The 25,312-nt window shown below is 40.6% G+C and overlaps 1 protein-coding gene across 1 annotated transcript in view; it reads right to left on the bottom strand.

The window, feature by feature from the left end:
- ERGIC1 (endoplasmic reticulum-golgi intermediate compartment 1) overlaps nt 1-25,312 on the bottom strand; it is an 864,031-nt gene that overhangs the window by 794,048 nt on the left and 44,671 nt on the right. The window contains exon 2 of the mRNA XM_044069870.1: nt 13,696-13,872. Within this exon, the coding sequence (XP_043925805.1) occupies nt 13,696-13,872 (177 nt within the window). The remainder of the gene's footprint in view (nt 1-13,695; nt 13,873-25,312) is intronic.

Below are 25,312 nucleotides of genomic sequence, written 5' to 3'. Positions count from 1 at the left end.
TTAGTGAGGGCAGTTCTCACCTGGGCATTGGAGATGTTTGGGGGCTACAATCCTCTGGAATAGATATCTCTCCTTTGGGGAGGGGAGAAGTTTGCACTGAACCTGTCAGCCAGTATGTTAGCAATGTGTGTAGGTTCAGTAATTTTCACATCATTTTGAACTAATTCTGAGCATATCTGGGAGTTTCCTCCTAGGTTTCTAACATAGCTAAAGAAGGCCTTATGATTGTCTTTAGAGTCCTTGGCGATTTTCTCTCAAAATTTGCCTTTGATGATTTTATGAGAGCTCTTAGTTTTTACTTATAATGATCAAAGGTGTCTTACCTTTCAAGGATTTTGCTCTATCTTGTAGTAGCTTCCTCCTTTTATTGTAGAGCTTGTTTATGGCTGGGGTCCACCAGACTGGGCTTGCCTTTGGTACAGAGAGTCTTAGTTTTGTTTGGGATTGCCTGATCCATGCAGTCCTGTAGGTGCTGGTAGAAGGCATTTGTAAGTGATTCAGCGGTTTGAGTAATGTTTACCACTGGCTCAGGGCCTTAAAGGAGACCACACTAGTTTTTAGAAGTGTGAAATCGGTTTGAGAAGTTTTTCACTGTGGTCTTTTTTTCAGGTGGGGCGGGATGAGGACCTCCAGCGAGATTAGTTTATGATCTGATCTCACCAGTGAGGGGTATACTTCGGTGTTGAACATTTTGATCCCATGTTCGTGATGATGAGATCAAGTATGTTTTCACCTCTTGTGGGGATGGTGACTAGTTGTTCCATGGCATTTGAGTTTATGAACTCCAGGAATCTTTGGGTTAGAGTGTTCGGGCTTGAGTAGTGTTCCCAGTCTATATTAGGGTAGTTGAAGTCACCTAGTATGATGGTGTTTGGAGATACATTTATCCCCTCCAATGTTTTCAGGAAGGCCATGTGAGGTTCCTGAGTTTGAGAGGTGGCCTGTAACATGCTACAAATTGCAGAGCAGTCTTGCCTATGGTTAATTGCACCTGGATGGTCTCTCTCTAGTTGATGGCAGGTGCGTACCCAAGAAGACTGAATGCTGTAATTAAATCAAAAGCTGCTTCAACAAAGTATTAGTTTAAGGGTGTGCACACTTATGCAACCAGCATATTGTATGTTTTTTATTTTTTATATTTTTCCTCCTAACAGACTTGTTTGTTTTTCAATTGAATTGTACATGTTATAGGTCGCATTAAAGGTGGGAAAAGTTTTGAAATGATTTATTGTGGTCTCATTTTTTTTTATCACAAAAAGCTGGTATTTTAACAGGGGGGGTGTAAACTTTTTATACCCACTGTAGAATGCCCATGTTACTGCATGTGCGCACTGTTTCTAATGTCTGCATTATGTTTCTACTTAGCTACTGCCTGCTTTCTTTGGGAAAATGTACGGTTTCAGTACTGTTACAATTAAATATGCTCTTTGCTGAGCAGAGTCATGGCTAAAATGTGTCTGAAATGTGTCTGCAGACCAGAACGCTCACCAGGTTAACAACCTAATAAATAAATATTGTAATTAACTTCAGCCAGAACTCCAAGTAATGACACAGTATCCCACAGATGAAACTATGATGTAAAAGTAGATTCTTTTTGCAAAAGGATTTCAAATTTCTACGGATTTCTATACATTTCCTTTAAGTACTATGGACAATGGTAGTCTGTACTCCATTTCTTCGAAAAAAGAACGACGACGTACAAAAAGTCTAGAAAAGTTAAACAGCTCAAGAAAAGGCAACCTCAACTTTAGCAGGAAGCATATCACGACTTGGGAACACAATTAGTGTACCTTGTTGAGACAAACCAAACATTATTTATGCTTCTATGACTTTGTTCCTATTTGGAACTGACCATTATCTTTAACCAGACCCATGGATTTGCAAATGACTGACTGTCAGAATCCAAAAGACAAATTCACATGCTCATACAGTGTGTTTTGCTACTGCAAAGTGAGCCATCTGTAGCACTTCGTGTTAGCACAGCACAGTGTTCCCTAGGAGGAACACACCAGTTTTTTAAAAGTGATTTAAGTACCACTTATCCTAAGCTCCCAGGAGAATAATAATTACCATTTCCCCCAACACACAAATCAGAGTACAGCTGACCAAAATAACTCCTTTAATAAAAATTAATACAGATAACTATTTATAACTGTTTTGAATCACAGACTGTTGTCTCTCTGGGTTAATGGAACCAGAAAGTTGGCCCATCTGTTCTCCTTACGACAAACAGTAGCACAATGGGGAACCCTAATTCTGCATAACGGATTAAACAGTAAACTCCCTATACTATCATTATCGGAAGAAAAAAAAAATAAGGCAAGCTGAATAACAAAGGGTCAATTCTCAAACACCCGAACATGTAAAACGGTAAGAAGCCTTGAAGAGACATCAGCCTTAATAAAATTAAAATAATAATATAGAGGCAAAGGCTTCTAAAACCTACTGTTTGGCAAAATATATTGATTTTTACACACAGGACATATTTAAAGACAGTTCTTGTATTTTAAAAGACTGGTGGGATTTTTTTAATCAAAGTTAAAGATGTTGAGTTTAGTGAAACTTTAATCTTTGTTACACTAGATGTGCAGGTTCTTTACTCAGTAATCCCCCATGAACTAGGTATTGAATGGTTTTATGAGTACATGTGTTGTTATGCAAAGATGGCTGTGGAAAGAGCTTATGTTTTAAGGTGTTTTATGGAAATGGTCCTGGAAAACAACTTTTTCATATTCGAGAACCATATTTTTAGACAAAAAACTGGAGCAGCCATGACGGCTATATGTGCCCCTAAGTTTACCAATGCAGACTTGGCCCATTGGGAATTTAATTTTGTACTAAACTCTGAATTTAAGCAGTGCTGGCTGTTTTATGGTAGGTACCTCTATGACAATCTTCTTCTGGAAAGATAGTTTGTACAAGCTAAATATGTTTGTGGAAAATTTAAATGGAACTACTCCTTTTTTAAAGTTCACATGTAATATCCAGGAGGAAGAGGTGAATTTTTTAGATGTTACTATTAGAAAAAATGTGGAAAGAGGAATGTTTGAGTCTAATACTTTTAGGAAGCCTACCTATTCTAACACTTTGCTTCATTATAGCAGTATGCACCCCCAGCACCAGAAAAAATCCTTTAGGTTGGCTAGGATGATCTCCGATGACTCTGTTTTTGAAAAAGAGTGTGGGGTACTAAAGTCTATGTTCATGGTGAGAGGGTATCCAAACGAATTTGTGATGGAAACATTAAGTGAAGTCTGTACTAAAAGGGCCATGGGCCATTTTGCACGTCTCCTAAAAGGTAGAAATAGGAGTGCTGGTATTAGTAGTAATAATGATAATAATAACAGAGAAGATTCCGGAGGATTTGAAAGGGCGTTACTATTAACATATAATAGTAACTTCTATTTGGCATCCATGGTAAAAAGGAATTGGAAAATGTTCTGCTTGGGTGAAGAATATAGAGAAATTGCAGGGGACAAACCAAGGATAGTCTACAGGAAAGACATGTGTCTCAAAAACTTATTTGAAAGAAAAGCATATGGGGTTAGCAACGGGTACATGAAAAAATGTGGCCATTGTGCACAATGTCATTACATAACGGAAGGTTGAGAAAAAGGATCTACCGGCACGAATATGATATTAGAAAGGGTGATGATAGGAACGCAGGATTTAAACACACAATGAGAAACCCACAGCATGATTTCAAATTTGTTGCTATAGAGCAAGTAGACCTGGGTGAAAGAGGGGCTCCTAGTCATGAGTTCCTGGAATTCAAATGGCAGTTGACACTGAATACTACAACTGCCCCTGTTATGAATGAAGCCTTGTCCTTGAGTAGTTTTTTAAAGCTAAAAGCAGAATATTTGTTAAAATAGCATTTTTTTTTAAATACAATATTTATTTAACAGCAGTAATTTGTTCATTAGGCAGTCCTGTATGATATTCAATTCATATATGTGTGTGTACATTTTTATATGTGCTGTATTTTAAAAAAAAAAAGTATTTGGAGGTTTTTATATGCATTTATACATAGTTTCATATTGTGTTTGATGTGTTTTAAATGGCATTATTGGTTGCCGTGGGAATGTTGATTGTAGGGGAGGTGTATTAATTGTAGGTGTTTTATAAGATTTATGGATAATGAGTTTCATTATTCTGATGAAGTCCTGGATTATTGTCAGACAAAAGCGCTAAATAAAGTAAAACTGTGGTGGACTTGGTGATTTTTCATTTGTTTTTCTAGTGTGTTCTTGTTCTTTTCAACTTCGTGTGTGCGCACTCTTGCACACTGGAGGGGTGCCAAATTCTGGTTGGAAGTCACGAAAACTGGCCAGACTAGCTAGATGTAAGTACTTCCTTCTGTCACCTAAATGTCAACATGCAAAGCCAGTACTGAGTCACACAATTATATTTTATATGGCAATTGTCACTGTGATGATCTTCTAGTTATAAATGGAATCTACAGGTATGCAGAATATCTGCCTCTCGGGCAAGCTTCTGCTTTAACAGAAGGTTATAATTCTGGCAACACTCAGAGGTAGTATTTATAACCATCGGGTTTTTAAGGCAGAGCTCATGTGCTGAGGGGTACTGACAATGCCCTCGGCAAAAATTTACATTTTGTTTGTACAACATTTAATATTGTGATCCTTTCATTTATATTTTGTGGGCTTTAGATATCAGCATTGAGATATTTTATGTCCTGACACAAAAGGGCTCTGTTTCAACTACAGACCCATAATTTTGTCATTGATAAAAGATCATAATTTTTGATAAATCTGGCTTACCCCCCCCCCCCCCCCCCACAGACACACACACACACACAACACACATCAATTACAGTAGTGGAACAAAATTGTCCTTACTTTCATAGCATTATCAAGGATTACTGCAAGTATAATTGAGAAGTACATTCCAGAAATTCTTCCCTGCATACAATTTTCAACCATATAAACCTCTGGCATCATTTGACATCATCACAGCTCACTTTGTTGCTTCCTCCCTTCCCTGGATTCAGTCCTTAGCTACTGCCTCATTTCTCTCATTATTTATTAGGATTAATTCCATTTTAAACTTGGCCAAACACTGACTGCATCCATTCTCTGGCTTAATGATTGATATGCAGTTACATTTTTTTTCTAGTTTGATTTTTTTTTGGCTAGTCTGATTTTCCATCAACTGGACACCTGTTAAAACTTATGTCAGCCAGAATAAATGCATGTACATTTTCAAAGTAGATTATGTTATTACGTTATACACTCTCTATGCAAGAATTTCTGACAGACCAAAATAATTATTTCTAACAGAACAGCCATTTATTTTGGAGGTATCCTCCTTCCAGAGGGGGTACAGCTGGATTCTATATAAGGGTTGCATTACTCAGTCTCGGGCTAACTTAAGATAAATTAGCTAGGGGCATACGTAAATGGAAAACAGAAAAAACTTACCAGCATAAACAAGCTGCCAGAACAGTGATGACATAAAATACCATGGCACCCGTTCATAATTTAAGTAAAGCTTCTCATTTACTTTCCATTTTTGTAAATATTACATGGTTGAGAATTTCATGATGCATATGGAATTAATAAAACTTGTAGAAAATTGCTAAATGTAATATCTGACATATTACTGAAGCCAGATGTGAAATTCAGTTCTGCAGTTATAACCTTCATTGAAAGGGAACAAATAGGTAATAGTTATTACCAAAGTTGTATGGTAGTGATGAAATTAGACCTTGATGCTATAAATGATCTACCTGATTAATAGCCTGGTATGAACATATGAACCCCCTGTGATCCATACAACATGCTCCCTTCGGGTATGCATTTGAAACTCTGAAACAGACCTCTGCAATCTTCAGAAATACACAGCCCTCAAGGTGTCTCTGTTGAAAGGCTAAAAGCGAATGGCATAATGCAGTTTTCTGTCGGTGCCTCTTTGTGCACACCTTCAGAATAGCAGGCAAAAAGGTTACGAAATGCCAAATAAAAAACGCATACGAACTAAACAGAAGGAAATCATAGCATGTAAAGGGAGAGAAACCACATTCCACAATCTAAAAGAACCGCAGTACAGTGAAATTAAAATCCCTTTTATAATTTTGAAAGGATTTAAAGAATAATACTTCATTAAAGAGGCATATTTCCCTATTACCATTGCACTAACTTGGCGAGGGCTAACCTGGCTTGTACACAGAAACCTACCTTAAAGGTATATTAAGTTCATGTAGATCTCCCCTGAATCAGCATAGCTCAGCTACTAAGAAAAGCAGTAAATAAAAAAATAAAAGAAAGGCAAAGGGATGCCGCAAACTTCGACCTTTACTGCAGATAATGTATAAAGATAGTGTACCTGAAAAACAAAACCCAGTATGGGAGGTATCAGATGAGCTAAAAAAACAGGCTGAAACTGGAGAAATCTGTTTATAAAACACAAATAACAAAGCTTTCAGGTTTAAAACCCTTCCTCAGTGCATTACAATCCTACAATGGAAGACATGTTGAATAAATAAGGGTCTGATAGTCATGTGGCTTGCAGCCCAATAGTCACATGACATACATAGATATCATTATACATTAAAACTTATACAAGTTAAAACAGATATACATATTTATAAAATATTACCATAACCTGGTTTGTTGTAAATGCTTTAAAACTGGTTTCAATGTAACCATGTCATTGAGTCCTGGAAAGTGGTCTGCTTCTAATCTAACTATCCATTGGTACTCCTTTAATTCAAGTATATTATTAATATCCCCACCTCGTAGTGTTTTGTCAACAATGCAAATGACTCTAAATGAAAAACTGTGTAGATTGCCTTGTTCCTTTATGTGTTTGTATAACGCATTTGTAGTTATTGCCCTTTTCATTTCTGATCTATGTTCAATAATTCTATCTTTTAGCCTTCTCACAGTTTTTCCTATATAGAATGAAGTACATTGTGTACAAGTAGCCATGTATACTACTGATGCAGTGTTAGAAGTGGCTTTTATATTGAAATTATAATGTTTTTTGTTATGGGATGTATGAACTGATAGTTGTTACCATCTTTAATTTCAGGACAACAAGAGCAGTTGAAACATTTGTATGTACCCGGTTTCTCTACTTGAGAAAAAGAATTAAAATTCATATCTTTATAACATAATTTTTGTTTAAGACTATTCATGTTTCTAAAGGAGAAATAGGATCTTTCTCCTACTACTTTCTTAACATTTGTACAAGCCATTAATATTAACCAATTTTTTTGTATAATATTCTTAACTGAATATGTTTGTGCATTATAAGTAGTGACAAACCTAATTTTTGTATCATCATTTCTATTTGTTACTTGGTTGCCATATGTATAAATTGGTCTTAGTGTAGTATTTCTATCTGCCATAATTTTATTTTTAGTTTCAGATAAGAGGCTATTAGAGTAGCCACTTATTGTTAGTTCTTTAGACATATTATCTGTGTTTTATAAACAGATTTCTCCAGTTTCAGCCTGTTTTTTTTATTCTAAGTAGGTATCAGATGAGCACATTTATTTTATAATCATCTTTGGTGTTCAGAGTCTGCATCTCCTCAGTCTTCAGAAAATGCTTCTGGTGCCTCCGTGTGAAATGTCAACAGTCCTTCATATAATTTCCTACTCATATTTGACTGCTGCATTAACATACATAAGCCTTCTAATTAATTGATCTTGCTTATATAAACTACTTGCAAATCTTACCAAAGATGATGCTCATCAGCCGGCAGGAGTTAAGCACTCCCCTCACCAGCTAAATTTTTCCTACAATGGCAACCAAATGGGAAGCTACCTGCAGCACACTAACCTATTTACCATGTTACCACCCCTACTTTAAGTCACTTACAGTGAGTCTCCTTGCACACGTGCAGTGTCTATAATTCCCTACTAGATAACAGGTATACAGTCACCTGAGCTACCATTTTTTCTTACCCTCTTACCCCATGGCCCACAGTGCGCTGTTCTTCCACTTCCCTTTTAGTAAAAGTCGTGCAAATTGACAGTCCTCTATATTCTCATATCCTACTCCCACGATAAAGGATGTTCTTACACTAGGTAAGATGAATTATCTTTCAGAAAACGCCCTAAACTGCAGACTCTGCAGGTACTCCTTAAACCCACCGCTGCTGCCCATTTCTTTTCAGCCCCTTGCTACGTTATGTTGATGATGACGCAGAAGAAAATAAAGCTGGTCTGGTAACTATCATTTACACCCAGTGTTTCTTGTAATTCTATCCATTCTCAATCAATCAAACGAGGCATGTTACTGTACAAAATAATAAAATTCTTTTTAAAAAGCACAGTCATTAAAAAAAAAAAAAAAAAAAAAAAAATCAGGTTATTTGGGCATAGTAAATCTCAGCTCTAGATGATTGCCACTGTTGAAGTGACACCCTGAGCCCTTGTGCAAAACTGAGAACAATGGGTTATGGGTGGATGGATGGATGGATGGATTCAGGCACAGCAGAAAAGCTAAATAAACTGGGAATAAAGCCCTATATGTTACCCACTGGATTTCCATCTGGCTCACAGAGAGGATGCAGGTAATCAAAATGGGGAAGTTACCTCCACAAAGAGACCAGCCACCAATGGAGTCCCCCAGGTTTCTGTGCTGGAACCTTTCCTGTCTGGCATCTACTTTTCTGAAATAAAAGCTAGCACCAAAGAGCTCTGGCTGACCATGTTTGTACATGATTGCAAGCTAGGAGCAATCACTGAATCCCCCATATGACTTAGCCATCCAACAGGAAGGTTTGTCTCAAATAAATAACTTCAAAATCATGGTCTGAAACTAAATTCCAAAAATGCATTACTGTATCCTTTGGGAAGTCAGCTACCCCAGGGAACTACCATACTGACAATACGCCAATAATAGTTGACCAAAGTTGTTGGGGATTAGGGAACTTACATGGACAGTGGCCTAATTTCAGACCAACATGCACCCACTGTAAGAAAGTCCTTCTATATTGAACAGCTTATAAACAAAGGGATTGTGTCCAGATCTAGGAATGTCATTGTCTCCCTTTACTCAGCCCTCATTAGACCAACCACTGAATATAATGCCCCCCTTTGGCATGTACCTGTCCAGACACATGCAACAACTGGAATGCTCCCAGAGATACCTTACTAAAAGGATACAAAGGCCTAAACAATGTATCCTACTTTAACTGACTCAAAGCCCTCTCACTATACTCTGTATCCTACAGAGTGCTAACAGGTGACCTGTGCCTGGCATACAAGGCATCCTCTGATGATTTACTGCACATCAGCAAGTCAAATGGCATCATAAACACTCTGTTTAGGGATCTAAACCTCTTCTGCAAAATCAACAAAATGGTTAGGAGGGAAGAGTATGCTTTGCAGAGGATATTGCTGTTGTGGAACAGATACCCCCATCCACATAAAACAAATTTCATCCCTGTCCATTTTCAAGCACAACTTAGATCTATGGATGAAAAATAGACAATTTACCCCAGGACTGCCCCCCATGCTACTAATGGACAGAGGCAGCTCCTAAATGCTTTAACCCATGCATGGGTCCCCTTAATTAAATATGATGTGATTCTGGTTATTCTGGTTATTCCCATCAGGGGTGTTATATAATTATTATCGAACAATGCATGGTTAAGGCCAACCTATAACCAAATGGGATAGGTTATTTCAAGCACAAAAAGGGAAAATGGCCAGGCTTAAAATGGCCTGCAAGGGCAGCTGGCCTAGTTTTTACCTATGGATAACATACAACAAAACCATATGAATATAATAAAAAACATTAAATTGGAGTATGGGGCACTAAAGATCTTCACCATCGCTGCTGCAAACCTGATGGCCAAAGTATGTTTTCAGGGACGTCTATGTACCACAGAGCACACTTGTAAGTGCTACGGAAGTGAATTTCACAAATGCAAACAAATTCTCCACATCTCCATAGGTTCATAGGTTGGTACTAGGCTATCGGCCCTAGGGCCTATACAAGCCCAGCCATAACAATTCCCTGGATATTTCTTCCCACAATATTTACTTCCCTGGACCCCCTGTCTAGCAGGGTGACTGACATGATTTCCCGGGGTGAATTTCCCATCTACCATCCAATCGTCAAGGTTCCTTTTGAAGAGGGCCAAGGAGGCGCTCTGCTTGACATGTATGGGAAGTCTATTCCAGAGTATGGGGAGTCTCTGGGTCAGGAACCTATCCCTCCAGCATGTTTTGTTCATTGTGATGACAAGGTTTAGATCCCTGGAGTGTGTGGCTCTGAGGGACTGGGGTTTCTTTAATTGGAGCATGTCCAAAAGCTCAGGGTTTGACATGGCCTTGTATGTTAAGCAGAGATCGCCTCTGAGTAGACGATATGCCACAGAGTATAGCTAGAGTTTTTTTTAGACAGTCAGCATAGGGCATCTGCTTTAGGCCAGTGATTCTTTTAGTGAGGTATTTCTGCGGCCTTTCCAGCTGTTGCAGATGTCTTATGAGGCACATACCAAACGAGGCGTTGTACTCTATAATGGGTCTAATGAGGGATGAGTACAGTCGGACAATGACCTCCTTTTTTCTGGATGAAAAGCCCTTAGTGATGAGGTGTGCTACATAGAAGGATTTTCTGACTGTTGTGGCAACGTGGTTCTCGAAGGGGAGACCACTGCCCACCCGTGTCCCTAAATCTCTCATCACACTTTCGGTGTTTAGTTTACTGCCACCTATGTGGTAATTCATGGGTACATGGTTTTTCCCAAAGGGGATAACTATACATTTCTTTGCATTAAGCTTGAGTCCATGGCTCTGGCACCAAGCATCTGTTTCTGTAAGGCTCTTTTGTAGAATATCCACTTCATTTGGGGATTCAATAATGGCTCCTAGTTTGCGGTCATCTGCGAACTTTGTTAGCCAGAGTCCATTAGTGTTGGCCTGTATTTCAGAGAAGTAGATGCCAAACAAGTGCGGTCCCAAGACTGAACCCTGAGGTACTCCACTTGTCACTTGTCTGGAGCTGGATTTGGAGTCGGCTACTTTTACAGTCTGGGTTCTGTCAGTAAGTCAGTTGGCAACCCATCGAGTGACGTAGGGATTTTATGCCCAACTTAGTAGTTTATCTATGATTCCATAGTGGAAGATGGTGTAGAAGGCCTTGGCGAGGTCCAGATAGGCTGTGTGGACCGCCTTACCCTCGTCCACAGCTCTGGAGACTAATTCGAAGTAGTCAATCAGGTTCAGGAGACAAGATCGGCCATTCACGAACCCAAACTGCGTGGGGTCCAGTATTTGAAGGTTGCCAATGTCTTTGTTTATAAGTTCCATGATAATGCGTTCCATGCCCTTACAGATCAGGCTCATCAGACTGATGGGACGGTAGTTCCCAGGATCCAAGGTGGATCCCCCCTTGTGGACTGGGAAAACTGTAGCTGTGTGCCACTCAGTGGGTACGAAGCCTTTGGTGAGACTATGATTAAACATGCCACTTGGGTGAGGTGCTAGTTCATTTTGTAGTTCATGTAGTACAGAACTCGGGATGTCATCTGCTCCCATGAATGCTGTATTCTTAGCTTTGGAGAGTGCAGTTTCTACCTGTATGGCCATGATTACCGGAATTTGGCAATCTTTTGGTATTGAGATGGGCCCTTTAAGGGGTGAGAGGGAGGTGAAGTTGGCACTAGATCAATCTGCCAGGATATTGGCAATATCCTTGGGATCAGTATATTTCATGCCATTCTGTTGTAGCTCAGAGCAAATCTGAGCATTGCCATTTAGATTCTTGACATAACTATAGAATGCCTTGTGGTTGTCTTTGGAATCTTTGGCAATTTTATTTTCATAACTAGCTTTGGAGGATTTTATGAGGCAGCCCTATCCTGGCAATTACTAGCGGTCCTTGGTTAGCTGTGCAGAAGAACTGGGATACACAGGACCCAAACTGTGTAGAGATAAACACACCGGTAAGTGAACCTTGAAGGTTGTCCTAGGCTTCAGATGAAGCCAGTGCACACTACACAAAATTGGTATAATACAGCAATAATGGCACAATCCAATCCAGTTACCAATCTGGCAGTGCAATTCTCAGTCAGCTGCTACCAGGTTCAAGTTTAAAGTTCAGGCACAGGTAACCCCTTGCAAATAGCATTCGAAAGAAAATATACTGGACGGTAAAGGAAGCTCAATACATGTGATGTTCCCTAGAACATAAAAGACCCTGACAAAAGCCAATATCTATTCTATAAATATCAGCATTTCAGAAAACCCACAGACAATAATTCACTGTATACAAAAACTCCATTTCCCCTAGAAATGATAAAAAGGTGAATGAAGGCTAAGAGCAGTGCAGGGTTTAACAGTGGCATGTATGGTTGTAGTCTCACTTCTGCCACTTACTCCACATTCTAATCCAATTAAGGATGGCATCTAGCTAGCTACTAGTGAAGTACAAGGACTGCCATGTGTTCCTGAAGAAAGGACAAATGGAGCAGTGTAATATCACAACTCTTTCTCTGTCCATGGTCTACAACAGTCGCAAAATCAGTAACCTGGCACCCCACAACTTAGACGGAAGTTAAATAGTAGTCATTTTAGTGCTATCCTTTATCCAAAATGGTATGGTTCCTGAAAATGAATTTCCAAAAAAATGAAAGTTTCAAATTATATCCTTCTTCTACAAAGACCCTCAAAGCAACAAAACTGATCATCTAAAGAAAGTCTTACTGGCAGTGGTAAACTATAGCCAAAAAAGAGCAGTTTAGAAATTTAGATTTCAGAAAGAAGAACAGCTGCCACTTGCAAGTCCTCCTCTGAAATCCAAAAACAATCCAAAACAAAACATTTAAAAAGTACGTGCAAGGCAGTAATGCAAACTCTGCAATAACTAACACTTGCTGTTACAGCATGAATAAAATCAATGAAGCTTGAAGTGTCACAGTGGCAACCAACATTAAGCCTCACCCTCAGTGATACAACCTAAAATTTCACTGCTGACTTGTGTGTAGCTACGTACATAACTGTATGCAAGCACAGTCAGTATTGTCAAGAATCAGCCTACCATATACAACCTTGGTGTCCACAAAGCTGCTGATCCCTGGCAGCTGGCAGGCAAAACTTACCAAAGACAGATGCAAAATATACTACAAGGATGTTTAACACTGTACAGAGTACATGTGTCTAAAGCACAATAGTCTGGTAAATGTCAGGCATCACACGGTACACGAGGGTAACAAGATAAAGCAGGGAAAGATGCGCACATGTGTGGGCATACAGTGCTTATGGCAAGTATCTTAGAGCTGTACCTCTTTGCACAGATATGCTTATTATTCCTTATGCTACTTTATCAGAAGATTCTGGAAGTCATAAGCTGATAAAACGACAGGCCACCTCTGATGCAACTTGCTGCTGAACAGAAAGTGCTAGAAGCGTAAGCAGACAAACATGTACCTCCCTACTGCTGGAACAAAAAGTGCATTCACTATGCCTTGTAGGATAGATAAAATGTGTTTTTTGCAATCCTTGTAACTCTCTCACTCATTGCATACAGTGGGGGGAAGTCTCCTGACCTACAGAACTTTGGAGTGGCTTTCAGATTCTTGAAAATGGAAGATCTCTCAAAACACAATGTACCCAGCACCTCTCAAAAACACTTCAGCATGTATTCCAAGTACTTCCCCTCTATGGTTAACTCTTTCAGCACACAAAAGTTCTCAATTCTACATTACCTTTTGGAAACAATTCCTGCAATTCAGAACTGTTCCTGTACCCTTCATCATCATTAATGTCAAATTCTGTTGCTGCTTTTCGTAGCACACGGTAATGATAGTCTGGACTAGTATAAAAACTAAACCGTGTATGTGACAGTTTAACTGGTGTGGATTCCAATGATGTTACTGGAAACACTAAATGCAACAATTTCTTCAAAATAATCAGTTCTGCGGCCCACTTTTATTGGTCCTCATAATAAGTTTTTATCATTCACCTGAAAGTCATATATATAAATAATCCATTTCCCTTGACATTTATCAATAAAAGCAATGGCAACTCTCTTTCCTCTTTAGATGCAGGTTTTCTGCTTGAGACCTTTTTCTCTTACTTAAGATTACATCTTGTAAAGACCTACCCTGCTTTTAGGTCTTAGATTCCCAAAATTATTATTTTTTTCTCCACAGAGTTATAGTCTTGCAATCTTTGTTTTCTGCCACAACAATAACAAAACTGTTTACATTTTTCTGAATTTTAGCTTTACATACTACAGCAATACACGCCTCCTGCTTCCTCAAATGTTCAGGGTCTATGCTGTTGCTATACTTGGTAAAATCTCAATTGCTCTTCAAAACATTAAATTCTATTTAAATAACAGCTTTCTTTAACATGTTTCGCTGCAAATACCTCTAGAAAATATCTGTCTCTCGGTGCTTTATCCAAATCTGCATCAATTTCACAATTCACTGGGATCCCACCTGTGTCCCTGCTGGACAGGGGAAACAGGTGCTGACTTTGAGGGAACATGGGCGAAATTCTTGGCTAGGCTTTTAAGGGCCTTCGGGCCAATAGCCAAGTATCATTCTATAAACTTAGGTTTCGGTTCAACAACACATTGCGTTAAAGCTTATTATATTTTATGGTTGCAATGATTACAACACAACCTCAGTTATGTACATCAATTTAGGTTCAAAATGTTTCTTTATTTCAAATGATTTGCTTACACCATTTATTGTTTGGCTACAATGGCTGAACTAAAATAGCCCATATATGAAAGCAGCCGTGACACTCTTTAATCTCACCACAATCTTATCTACTCCAATTAACTGTAAAATGGACTTCATCAGAAGAAATGAAAGAGATTAACATTAAACATGTCTTTATATTTATGTCTGGTTTGAGTACTTTGGTGCGTTAATTTAGCAAGTAATTGGTCCTGACTGGAGAATCTAGTGGCCCAGTTCTTTTTTTGGTTATTGGTTTTGTAAACAGGTTACTCCACAATGTTAGTTACTAGGCTTAAAATGGCTAACCTAGTACTTTCTGATGAACTTATCCATCTGTAACTGGATGAATTACATCCTGAAATAAAAGTTCGAACAATGGAGTCTACTTCATCCAAGGCACAGTTGGGGAACAACTTCAAGATACTAATACAGCCATAGAAACAAATAAAGGTTCCACATGTTAAAGCACATGAATGAATTTAAGTGAAAATAACTTCAAAATTCTAAGAGAAAGTTAAACTGAAGCAATATTACTCAAAAGAGAATAAAAAAGACTTGTATAATAACAGGTCAAAATATCCTAAGATCACATGAAAGGGAAAGGTTCAACATATAAAGCAGGGCCCAGTGGCCTAATGAATAAGGCATCAGCCTCTAGAGCTGGAGATTGTGGGTTCAAGTTCCACCTGGGTCGATAATTCTGTCCACAGAGGTTCCTCACTAAAAGAATACAGGGCATAAGTAATATGTCCTACACAGACTGCCTCATTCCCTGTATTCTGTCTCCTACAGGCTTTTGAGGAGAGATCTATGTCTGGCATACAGGGCACTGTCAGACCCAACTCTGATGGACCTCCTGCATATCCACACAAACAATACCAGAATTACCCGTTCTAAAGACTTAAACCTTGCCTGTGACATAAATAGGACCTGCTGGAGAGACAGGTATGTATCCCAGAGATTACCCCGTATATGGAACAGGTTCCTCATCCATATGAAGCAGAGTTCCTCCCTAATCCAATTCAAGTGCAACTTGGACAATTGGATGGGAAACCAGAAATTCATCCTTGGTTTGGCACCTATGTCTCTGATGCAAACAGGTAACCTGTAAATGGTTCATCACCAAGGCCCATGCTTACACTTATCAAGGGTATCAGAACTTGTCAGTGATTTGGGATGCATGGCTAGGCTTATAAAGGCCCTTGTGGTCGTTAGCCTAGTAAACACCTATATACAAAAAAACAACAAATGCATGGAAAACAATGTTATGTCTTAGGCAAGTAAATTTTGTCCAGATTACGTGCTACAACAAGAACAGCTAAGCACATTTTATTCTGAAGTGCAGTCGCTTCCAATTACTTTCTCAGTAAACATTTTGCTGCATGCATTGGCTCCTACAGGTATAAAATGAAAATATTCTGTACTAGAGGCTGCTTTAGTAGTACCAGCAATTACTGGGACTGCAAAGAAATGAAAACATGGTCAAAATTTACAGAACTCCACTGTTAAACAATTAATTTAAGTGGACTTAATTCAGTAAAATCCTAAAGCTGGCAACTGAAGACAAAACAAAATTACCAGCCAAGCAGTAGTAAAATTCATTCAGCAACTCATGACAGTAACAAGCTTTTAAAGCTCACCTTGTGGTAGAATCAGCAACTGCAAAGTCATCCTCTAGCACCTCAAGAAAAGGAAATAGGTAGAGAGGAAGAAGAATGGCAGGGCCTCAAAAACAAGCGTTAGCACTATAGATCAGGTACATCGCCAACCCAGGTATGGAAACAAAGTACATAAGGAAAGCTGGTGGTGGAATGCAAAAGTCCAAGAAGCCATCAAACGAAAGGAGCAATACAGGACAAAGTGGGAGATAGAGAAGAAGGTCCAGTCAAAGAAAGAACACCAGTTGGTAACAAAGAGGCAAAGAGAGCAGCTGCAATATCCATGAACAAAACAACGGAGGCACCCTATCAGCTTCTGGAAAGTAACTTGGCAGATGGTTCAAAGAAACTTTACCAGGTTGCACAGCAAAGATAGAAAGATAAATAAAATATTCATCAGGTGCCCTTCATAAGGAATGCCAGCAAAAATCTGCTCACAAGTCCTCAAAATCAAATGGAAGGAGTACTTCCAGCTGTTTCTGAATGAAAGAAAAAAAAAAACAGACGAAGCCTACTATGAAAGGTAAGCGGAGCTCACCCTATAAAAAAAAAGAACACCACTTAGGAAAGAGAAGTCAGGGAAAGTCACAAGCTCACATGAGGTCAAAGCAGATACAAGCATGATGTTGGGTAACTTAAGGGAGAGATGGATCCAGAGGGGATTCATAGCACTATGGAAAGACAGGCATATCACAGATGACTGGATAACTAGCATGCTAGTGCCAGTGTACAAGAACAAAGAGACATTCAGAACTTTGGGCAGTAGAGGTATCAAACTCCTCCCGTAAAGCATGAAAGTTTTAGAGAGGGTGGCTGACAAATGAATTAGAGTAGCAAGCATAAAATAAGAGGCAAGAAGATCAAATTCTGATCAGGACGCAGCACAAATGACCCTATGTTTGCAGTGAAAAGTACAGTTTTGTACCTACCATAAATGTAGATGTTCGAGGATTCCCTTGCTGCAGTCCTGACTATTGGGTATAGTCCGCGTCCCAGTCGGCCCGAATACCAGAGTATAAGGCTGACGTCGGTCATGGCGCCTTAGACTGACGTCAGTACGTCAGGGTACTAATGCGCATGACCGACGTCATTTCCTCAGTCTTTTCTTGCCCCAGATGTCAGAAGACCCAAAAAGACAAGTCCCAAAAACAACCTGCACCAATAAACATGTACAATATATACAGTAATATATATACAAAAATATAAGCATGTAAACTCACCTACACAACCACCCTGAAACACAGAGGGAAGGAGGAGTCGAGCAGCAAGGGAATCCTCGAACATCTACATTTATGGTAGGTACAAAACTGTACTATGTTCTTCGTCTTCCCTTGCTGCAGTCCTGACTATTGGGTAGAATCCCAAAGCAGAGGTAAGGGAGGCTGGCAAATTATAAAGTAGCAGGAGCTGACAACATGCCTTGTAAAACAGCTGTGGCAAAACCAGCTCTAGTCTTAGAGTATATAGGCAGGTGATAATGCCTAGAGAAAGTATGCACTGAACTCCAAGTAGCTGCTTCCAGAATATCCTTAGTTGCCACCCCTTAGAAATGCTGTTGAAGTGGCAGTAGCCCTAGTGGAATGAGGCCTAATCCCAGCTGGAACCTCTTTGCCATGATGGGAATAACAAAATGCAATGCAAAAGCCAATCCACCTAGAAATAGTTTGTTTTGACACAGGCTTGCCCTGTGAACTCAAAGCAAAGAAACAAGTAACTGCTGAGACTGCCTAAAATCTTTAGTCCTGCTCAAATAATAACGCAATTGCCTGTGTACATCTAAAGTGTGCAAAATCTTTTCCCCTTTATTTTGAGGATCTGCAAAAACGTAGGCAAATGAATAGTTTGGTTTAAAGCCACACTAGAAACCACCTTCATAAAGGAAGGATTAGTGCGTAATGAAACCCTGTCCTTATGGAAAACCAAAAGGGCTCTACTGCCATAAGGGCCTGCAACTCAGACACCCTTCTTGCAGAAGTAATAGCCAACAGAAAAGCAGTCTTCCATGACAAATATTTCAATTCAGCAGTAGCTGCAGGCTCAAAAGGTTGTAGAGTAAGTTTTTCCAACACAAAATTGAGATCCCAAGCAGGAGTAGGAGCTCTACGTGGGGGTCTTATATTCTTTGCCCCTCTAAGAAACTGCTTGAACAAAGGATGCGAAAACAAAGGTGGGTCACAATCATAGTGAGCTGAAATTGCTGCAGCATGAATCTTTATGGAAGAGAAGGACAAACCTTTGTCCAATAATTCAGTAAGATATTGAAGAGCCACACTCAAATTAGGCTCTGAAATCTCCAAATTCTTTGCTGTACTCCAAAATAAAAATCTCTTCCATTTTCTGCGTACACTCTCCTAGTACTAGGCCTTCTAGCTTCCATAATCACATTTAAAACTTGTTGAGGAAGCTGAGACCTACCGTGCTTCAACACAGAATATGCCAAGCTGTGAGATGAAGAGATTGAAGCTTGACATTGAGCAGATGACCGTCCTTCTGAGATAACAGATGAGGAATCAGAGGTAAAGGCCATGGAGGCTTCTTTACAAGACTCCTTAGAAGTGGGTACCAGTGTTGCCGAGGCCAATCTGGAGCTATCAAAATCATCCTTGGCCTGTCTTGTCTGACCTTTAGTAATACCTTTGGAAGAAGAGGTAGAGGTGGAAAGGCATAGACATGAAGGTTTTTCCAACTGAAAGACAGAGCATCCACTTTCCAAGCTGTGTGATGAAATCCCTTTGTGCAATACTTTGGCAGCTGGTGGTTTAGTGGAGAAGCGAACAGATCTATGTCTGGAGTTCCCCATGACACTGTCAATTTCTGAAATACATGAAGATCCAGTTTCCACCGTGGGGATCCATGATTTGTCTGCTTAATACATCTGCTAGGGAGTTCTGTGCTCCTGGCAGAAACCTTACCTGAAGAGTCAGTTGCAGGCTTAACGCAGTCTCCCATAAAATCATTGCTTGCCTGCATAGAGGATAAGAATGTGTTCCCCTTGCTTGTTGATGTACCACATGACAGTTGTGTTGTCTGTCAGAATCAACACCTGCCCTGGAAGAAGTAACTCCTTGAGCCATCAATGCAAACTGGACTGCTAACATCTCCTTCATGTTGATATGTAGATGCTGTAGTCTGGCAGGCCACTTGTCTTGTATCCACTTTCCATTTAGATGAGCTCCCCAAGCAGTGTCCGAGGCATCTGTCGTTAAAATCTGACTCGCCTCTGGCCGGGTCACAGAGAGTCCCTTGTTTAGGTGACATTCCTGAGCCCACCACAAGAATTCCTTTTGAAGGCAAGGTATTATTTGAATGACAGTGTCCAAATCTTGGCAGTGCTGTGTCCATACATTTTTGAGATACCATTGCAGCTTCCTCATATGCAGTTTGGCATTGGGAAGCACCAGAATACAAGATGCCATGAACCCTAATGCTTGAAGGACTGTCCTTGCAGTCAGCACGGACTGATGAGATAGTTGATGGAAGTAAAGTGACAGACTCTTTTGTTTGTCGGGGGTTAAAAAGGCCATCTGAGCTGCTGTATTCAGTCTCACACCCAGAAAGCACATGTCTTGAGAGGGTACTAGACTGGACTTTATTTCGTTCACAGAATACCCTAGGCATCTTAGCACTGCTATGACATATTCAGATGCTGTAGAAGGTGTTCCTTTTCTTGAGCCAGAATCAGGCAGTCGTCCAAGTAAGGATAGATTTGAATGCCTTGAAGCCTGAAGTAAGCTATCACTGGAGCCAGAACCTTTGTGAATACTCTGGGCGCAGTAGATAAGCCAAAGGGCAATGCAGAGAACTGATAATGAAAATCTCCAGTTGAAACGCAGATACTTTCTGCAACTTAGCCTTATAGGCACATGAAGGTAAGCTTCCTTGAGATCCAAAGTTACCATCCAGTGATCCTTGCCCAGCAGAGGTAACAGTTGCTGTAACGTCAACATCTTGAACTTGGGAATGTCCAGATAAGTGTTGAGGATAGATAAATCCAGAATTGGTCTCCACGTGTTCCCCTTCTTTGGTACTAGGAACAGGCGAGAATAAAATCGAAGCCCCTTTCTGATACAGGGACTGGCTGAATGGCCCCTATCTGGAGTAACTGAGAAACTTGCTTGTGAGCCTCTTTTCTTTGTGGAGGAGGAACATCTGGCATGCCTTTGAAAGGGGCATTGTGTGGAAATAAAATCTGTAACCGTGATGAATAATATCCAGCACCCATCTGTCTTGAGTGATTAAATCCCAATTTTCTTTGAAAAGAGACAATCTTCCTCCCAAAGGAGCTGCCAGGCGAGAGTCCACTGGCAGCTGAAAAGGCAGGTCATTGGTTCTGCTACGAAAGGACTGACCCCTGCCCTCACCAGAAGTCTGAGCAGGTGAACTGTCTGATCTAGGCCTAAAGAACCTTGAGCCCTGCCCCTACCACGTCTAGACCTACCCCTAGACTGGGAACCATAAGCAGGATATGTCCACCCCTTAGCAGGCCAATTTCTACTAAACTTGGAGGCTGCACCTGCAAAATCTTTAACAGTCTGCATAGACTTAGCTTTGTCCTCCATTTTCTTTAAAACTGCTTCCACAGGCGGTCCAAACAACACATCAGACTGTAAAGGAGCATCCAAAATCCTAGTCTTAACATGCTCAGCTAAATTCTGATCCTTCAACCAGGCATGTCTGCGAAGAACAGAACTAGTAGCAGCCACCCTCGAGGAGGCCTGAACAGCATCAAAACCACACTGCAAAGAATGCTTACCCACTTGTTCAGACACATGAACCAAATCCAGCAATTCTTTACACTCAATACCTTCCGCCAAAGCATCCACCTTAGATTTCAATTGTGAAAGGAGATAATTTTGATATTTCAGCATATGAAACTGACAATTCAACGCCCTCATGGCTAGAGTGGAAGAAGTATATACTTTCTTACCCCACCTATCCAAAGCCCTTGCCTCTTTATCAGAGGGTACAGGATTTTTAACCACAGAAGCTTTAACACCTTTAGGCCCCTGAGAAACAGTTTCTGGGTCCGCCTGGGACTCTTAAACAAATACTTATGAGCTTCGGGCACCCTATAATACCTATCAGGCTTAACAGGAGCAGGAGGCAAGGAGTCAGGGTTCAGAGAAGCCTCTGCAAAACATCCTCCACCACATTCAACACAGGAGGAATAGCTAAGGGCCTATGCTGGGGCAAAAACAAGAATTCCCTAAGCCTTTTCTGGAGTCAGAGTAATCTTGGCCTTCCCATTTAAAGTGCTCCCTCATGGAGTGAAGAGTCTCTGAAAATGAAAAATCCTCAGGAGGAGAAGCTGAAGGGGTGGAATCATCCACATCAGAATCAGAATAAGTAGGAAACTCTTGCGAGTCTTCCACAGAAGACTCTGAAGCCTGTGAACACTGTTCAAAACTATCAAACTCCTGTTCCACCCTAGGCCTCTTATCAGGTGGGGGCATAGAACCTCTAATCAGAGTAATCAAATCTTCTGCCATTTTAAGCATATGTTTCTTAGGCACAGAGCCGAAATGCTAGGAGAAGCCCCACAGAAGCTGAACTTGGCCTACCTCTAAAAGAAGCTTTGGCAACAGAAGGAGAGGCCCTAACTACCTTGGGAAGAGAGGGAAGAACAGTTACCTGAGAAGCCCCTCAGCCTGGCCTACCTCCTGAGAGGGCACATCCTGTAACAGTAAAGTATCTGCCTGAGACTCCATAGAGACTCCTGGCAAAACCTCTGGCTCCCTGAGCCTTCTAAAGGACCGGCGTCCGGGACTGCGGTTCCTCACCCTAGGCTTCACTGTTTTGTCCTTGCGCTTCTTGGATGAAGCAGGCCGGAGCATCCGACGGCATATTATAATTACAACGCTTCCCAAACACTAACCTAGCACAATCAAGCCTCCTCTTAATAGTGCGCTTGTTAAATCTAGCACAAGAGCGGCAACCAACAACGTCGTGCTCAGGCCCTAAACAAGGTATACACAATGTATGATAATCCCTATGCGTATCTGCTTCCCACAAGAAATACAGTTATTCACTTTTTCTGACATCCGGTTAAATACTGAGGCAAGAAAAACCAAAATGTTCCCAACGGAGTTACTTAGCCAACTCTGTTTTCGGTCTGAAACTCCGGTTTCGGAAAATCTCAAACGCCAACCTGCACTCGCCAAAATTGCTTCTGCATCGGACCATGCGGCAAAAGACTGAGGAATGGCGCCGGTCATGCGCATTAGTACCCTGGCGTACTGGCGCCAGTCTAAGCGCCATGACCACGATCGCCATACTCTGGTATTCGGGCCGACTGGGACGCGGACTATACCCAATAGTCAGGACTGCAGCAAGGGAAGACGAAGAACATCAGATAGTTGCGAGTAAGAGATGAGGAACGAGTTCAAATGGCCATTCCTAGACTTGGAGAAAGCATATGACAAGATTACAAGAAAGATGATTTGGGCAGTACTGCGGTGGTTTGAAGTCCCAGAAACATTGGCAGAGTTAGTGCAAGCTATGTACAATGACCAAATGACTCAAGTACGAACAGTGTTCGGTCTCACAGAGGGGTTCCAGTGGAGAAGGTATGGAACAGAATTCAGCTCTGGGCCCACTGATGTTCATACTGGTGATGGACTACCTAAGCAAACAGGCTGGTAGGGGCAGATTAACAAAGCCGCTGTATGCATAGGATGTGCATTTACATGCAGGCTATGAACAAGAACTTCAGCAGATGACAGGGGTATGGAATGTGTTGCTTGTCTTGGTTTACTATTAAAGACGAACAGGCGGGGTAGTTCTTTTACGTGCTTTTTTACATAGAAACACATCAGGATGGGTAGCAGCATTACAAATTATAAAGGAACCGATTAACTGACATACATGCTTACATCCAAACAGCTTACTACAAAATGGCAGTCAAGCTCGCACATGCTCAGTATTTATACACTTGTACAAGTCCCTAGAAAGCTTCTTAAAGGTATCCATACATACTGATCTACAGAATGCAAACATGAAGGCACATGGGATGAAACTGAGTGCAGATCAGACAGTTGTAATGGCAGCAAATGGGGGAAATCAGAAGAAGATGAAAATTGAGATGGAAGGAGAATAGTGGAACAGTTCAATAGCTTCAAGTATATGGGAGGTGAGGAGGTCAAGGTTAGACTCATAGGGGCTGCAGCCAACCGGCACAGAGTTGTCAGGGCTAGTGTGTGTCAGAAGAAGGACAAAGAAGCTGAAGGACAAAGAAGCTGAAATGTAAGGTGTACAAAACAGTGGTGTGACCAGTACTACTGTATGGTACAGAAACCTGGGTGGTGAGGAGGTCAAGGTTAGACTCATAGGGGCTGCAGCCAACCGGCACAGAGTGTCAGGGGTAGTGTGTGTCAGAAGGAGGACAAAGAAGCTGAAATGTAAGGTGTACAAAACAGTGGTGTGACCAGTACTACTGTATGGTATAGAAACCTGGGCAGAAGAGGCAGAGCAGATGAGGAAGTTGCAGGTGATGGAGATGAAGTGCCTGAGATAGGTGGTAGGATGCACGCTGAAACACATAAAGAAATAAAGACATCGGGGCAGAAGCCCAAAAAAGCTCCAATCAGAGAACAGACAACGGTGGTTTGGGCACAAGTCCAGGAAAGCAGAAGACAATCTGGTGAAGATGATTCGGGACAGACAGGAAGAAGACAAGAGCAACCAAGGGTGACCAACAAAGAGATCAATGCATTGTGTGAGAGAAGGCCTGCAACAGTCAGGTATGACTGTCAAAGAAGGTAGGAGAGTGGCAATGAAACAAGAGAGTTGACAAGACACCCCCCTACCCATGTAGAAAAATGGGATCACAAAGGCACTGATGATAATGATGACATACACACACACACAGATTTACTTAGTTTATATTTTCACACACACATTTTATTTACATCATGTATTTACTTATTCTTAACTGAGAAGGTGGGCTGGTTCTAAAGTCCTTTAACTACAACCTGGGAACAATGGAAATAAATTTAATGAGTAAAAGAAGAAGAAGAAAATATTCAGAGAACAGATTCGTAGAAGAACATTTTTCCACTAACACTGAAAGGTAAAACAATATGCAATAACAAACAGTACAGAAATATAAAACTACATTAATGTTCAAATCACAGAATACTGTAAAAATTCACGGTTTCAAATCAAGCTCCTTAATCAAAGTATACATACAAATGTGTGTGTGTGTGTGTGTGTGTGTGTGTGTGTGTGTGTGTGTGTGTGTGTGTGTGTGTGTGTGTGTGTGAGTGTGAGTGTGAGTGTGAGTGAGTGAGTGAGTGAGTGAGTGAGTGAGTGAGTGAGTGAGTGAGTGAGTGAGTGAGTGAGTGAGAATACAGCTAAATAACTTTACGTGCAGAGAAATCAACAATGAGTACACGGACTTCTGCATGTTTGCACTTGCATTCACCAGCCACAAAAATTCTCAACAATAAACCAATTGAAAAAAAAAAACAGCAAACACTCTCCTTTTTGAATGAAGAAAACAATAAATAATACACATTTATTTATTAGACATACTTCTCCAGATAAGTGATACTGCTAGTAAATGTGTTTTTCATAATGTAACGTGTAGGGCTGAGGTTAGGGGCAGGGTTACAGTCAACACACACAAGTAAGGAAGGGCAGGGGGACACAACAGCAGCACTTGACATTCTATCAGCTCAGTAGTCAACATAGTGTTGCCAACAGAAAAGCACGCCAGAAAACGGTCTGTGAAAATAAAAAATAAATAGAGGGACTTGAACCTCAGCACTGAAATAAATAGGACATGCTGGAGGGACAGATTCATAACCCAGAGGCTCCCTTCACTCTGGAATAAAATCTCAGTCCAGGTTAGGCAGAGTCCCTCACTGACTCTCTTCAAAAGGAATCTTGATAAGTGGATGGCAGATCGTAGGTTTACCCCGGGTATCACTTCTGTGTCACTGTTAGACAGAAGCACAATATACTAACCTCGA

This window comes from Protopterus annectens, chromosome 4.part0 (assembly GCF_019279795.1).
Source record: "Protopterus annectens isolate FY-2018-M chromosome 4.part0, PAN1.0, whole genome shotgun sequence".
NCBI classification, from domain to species: Eukaryota; Metazoa; Chordata; order Ceratodontiformes; family Protopteridae; genus Protopterus; species Protopterus annectens.
Note: the sequence above shows the minus strand (reverse complement) of the source record. Positions and strands in the feature narration are given on the sequence as shown.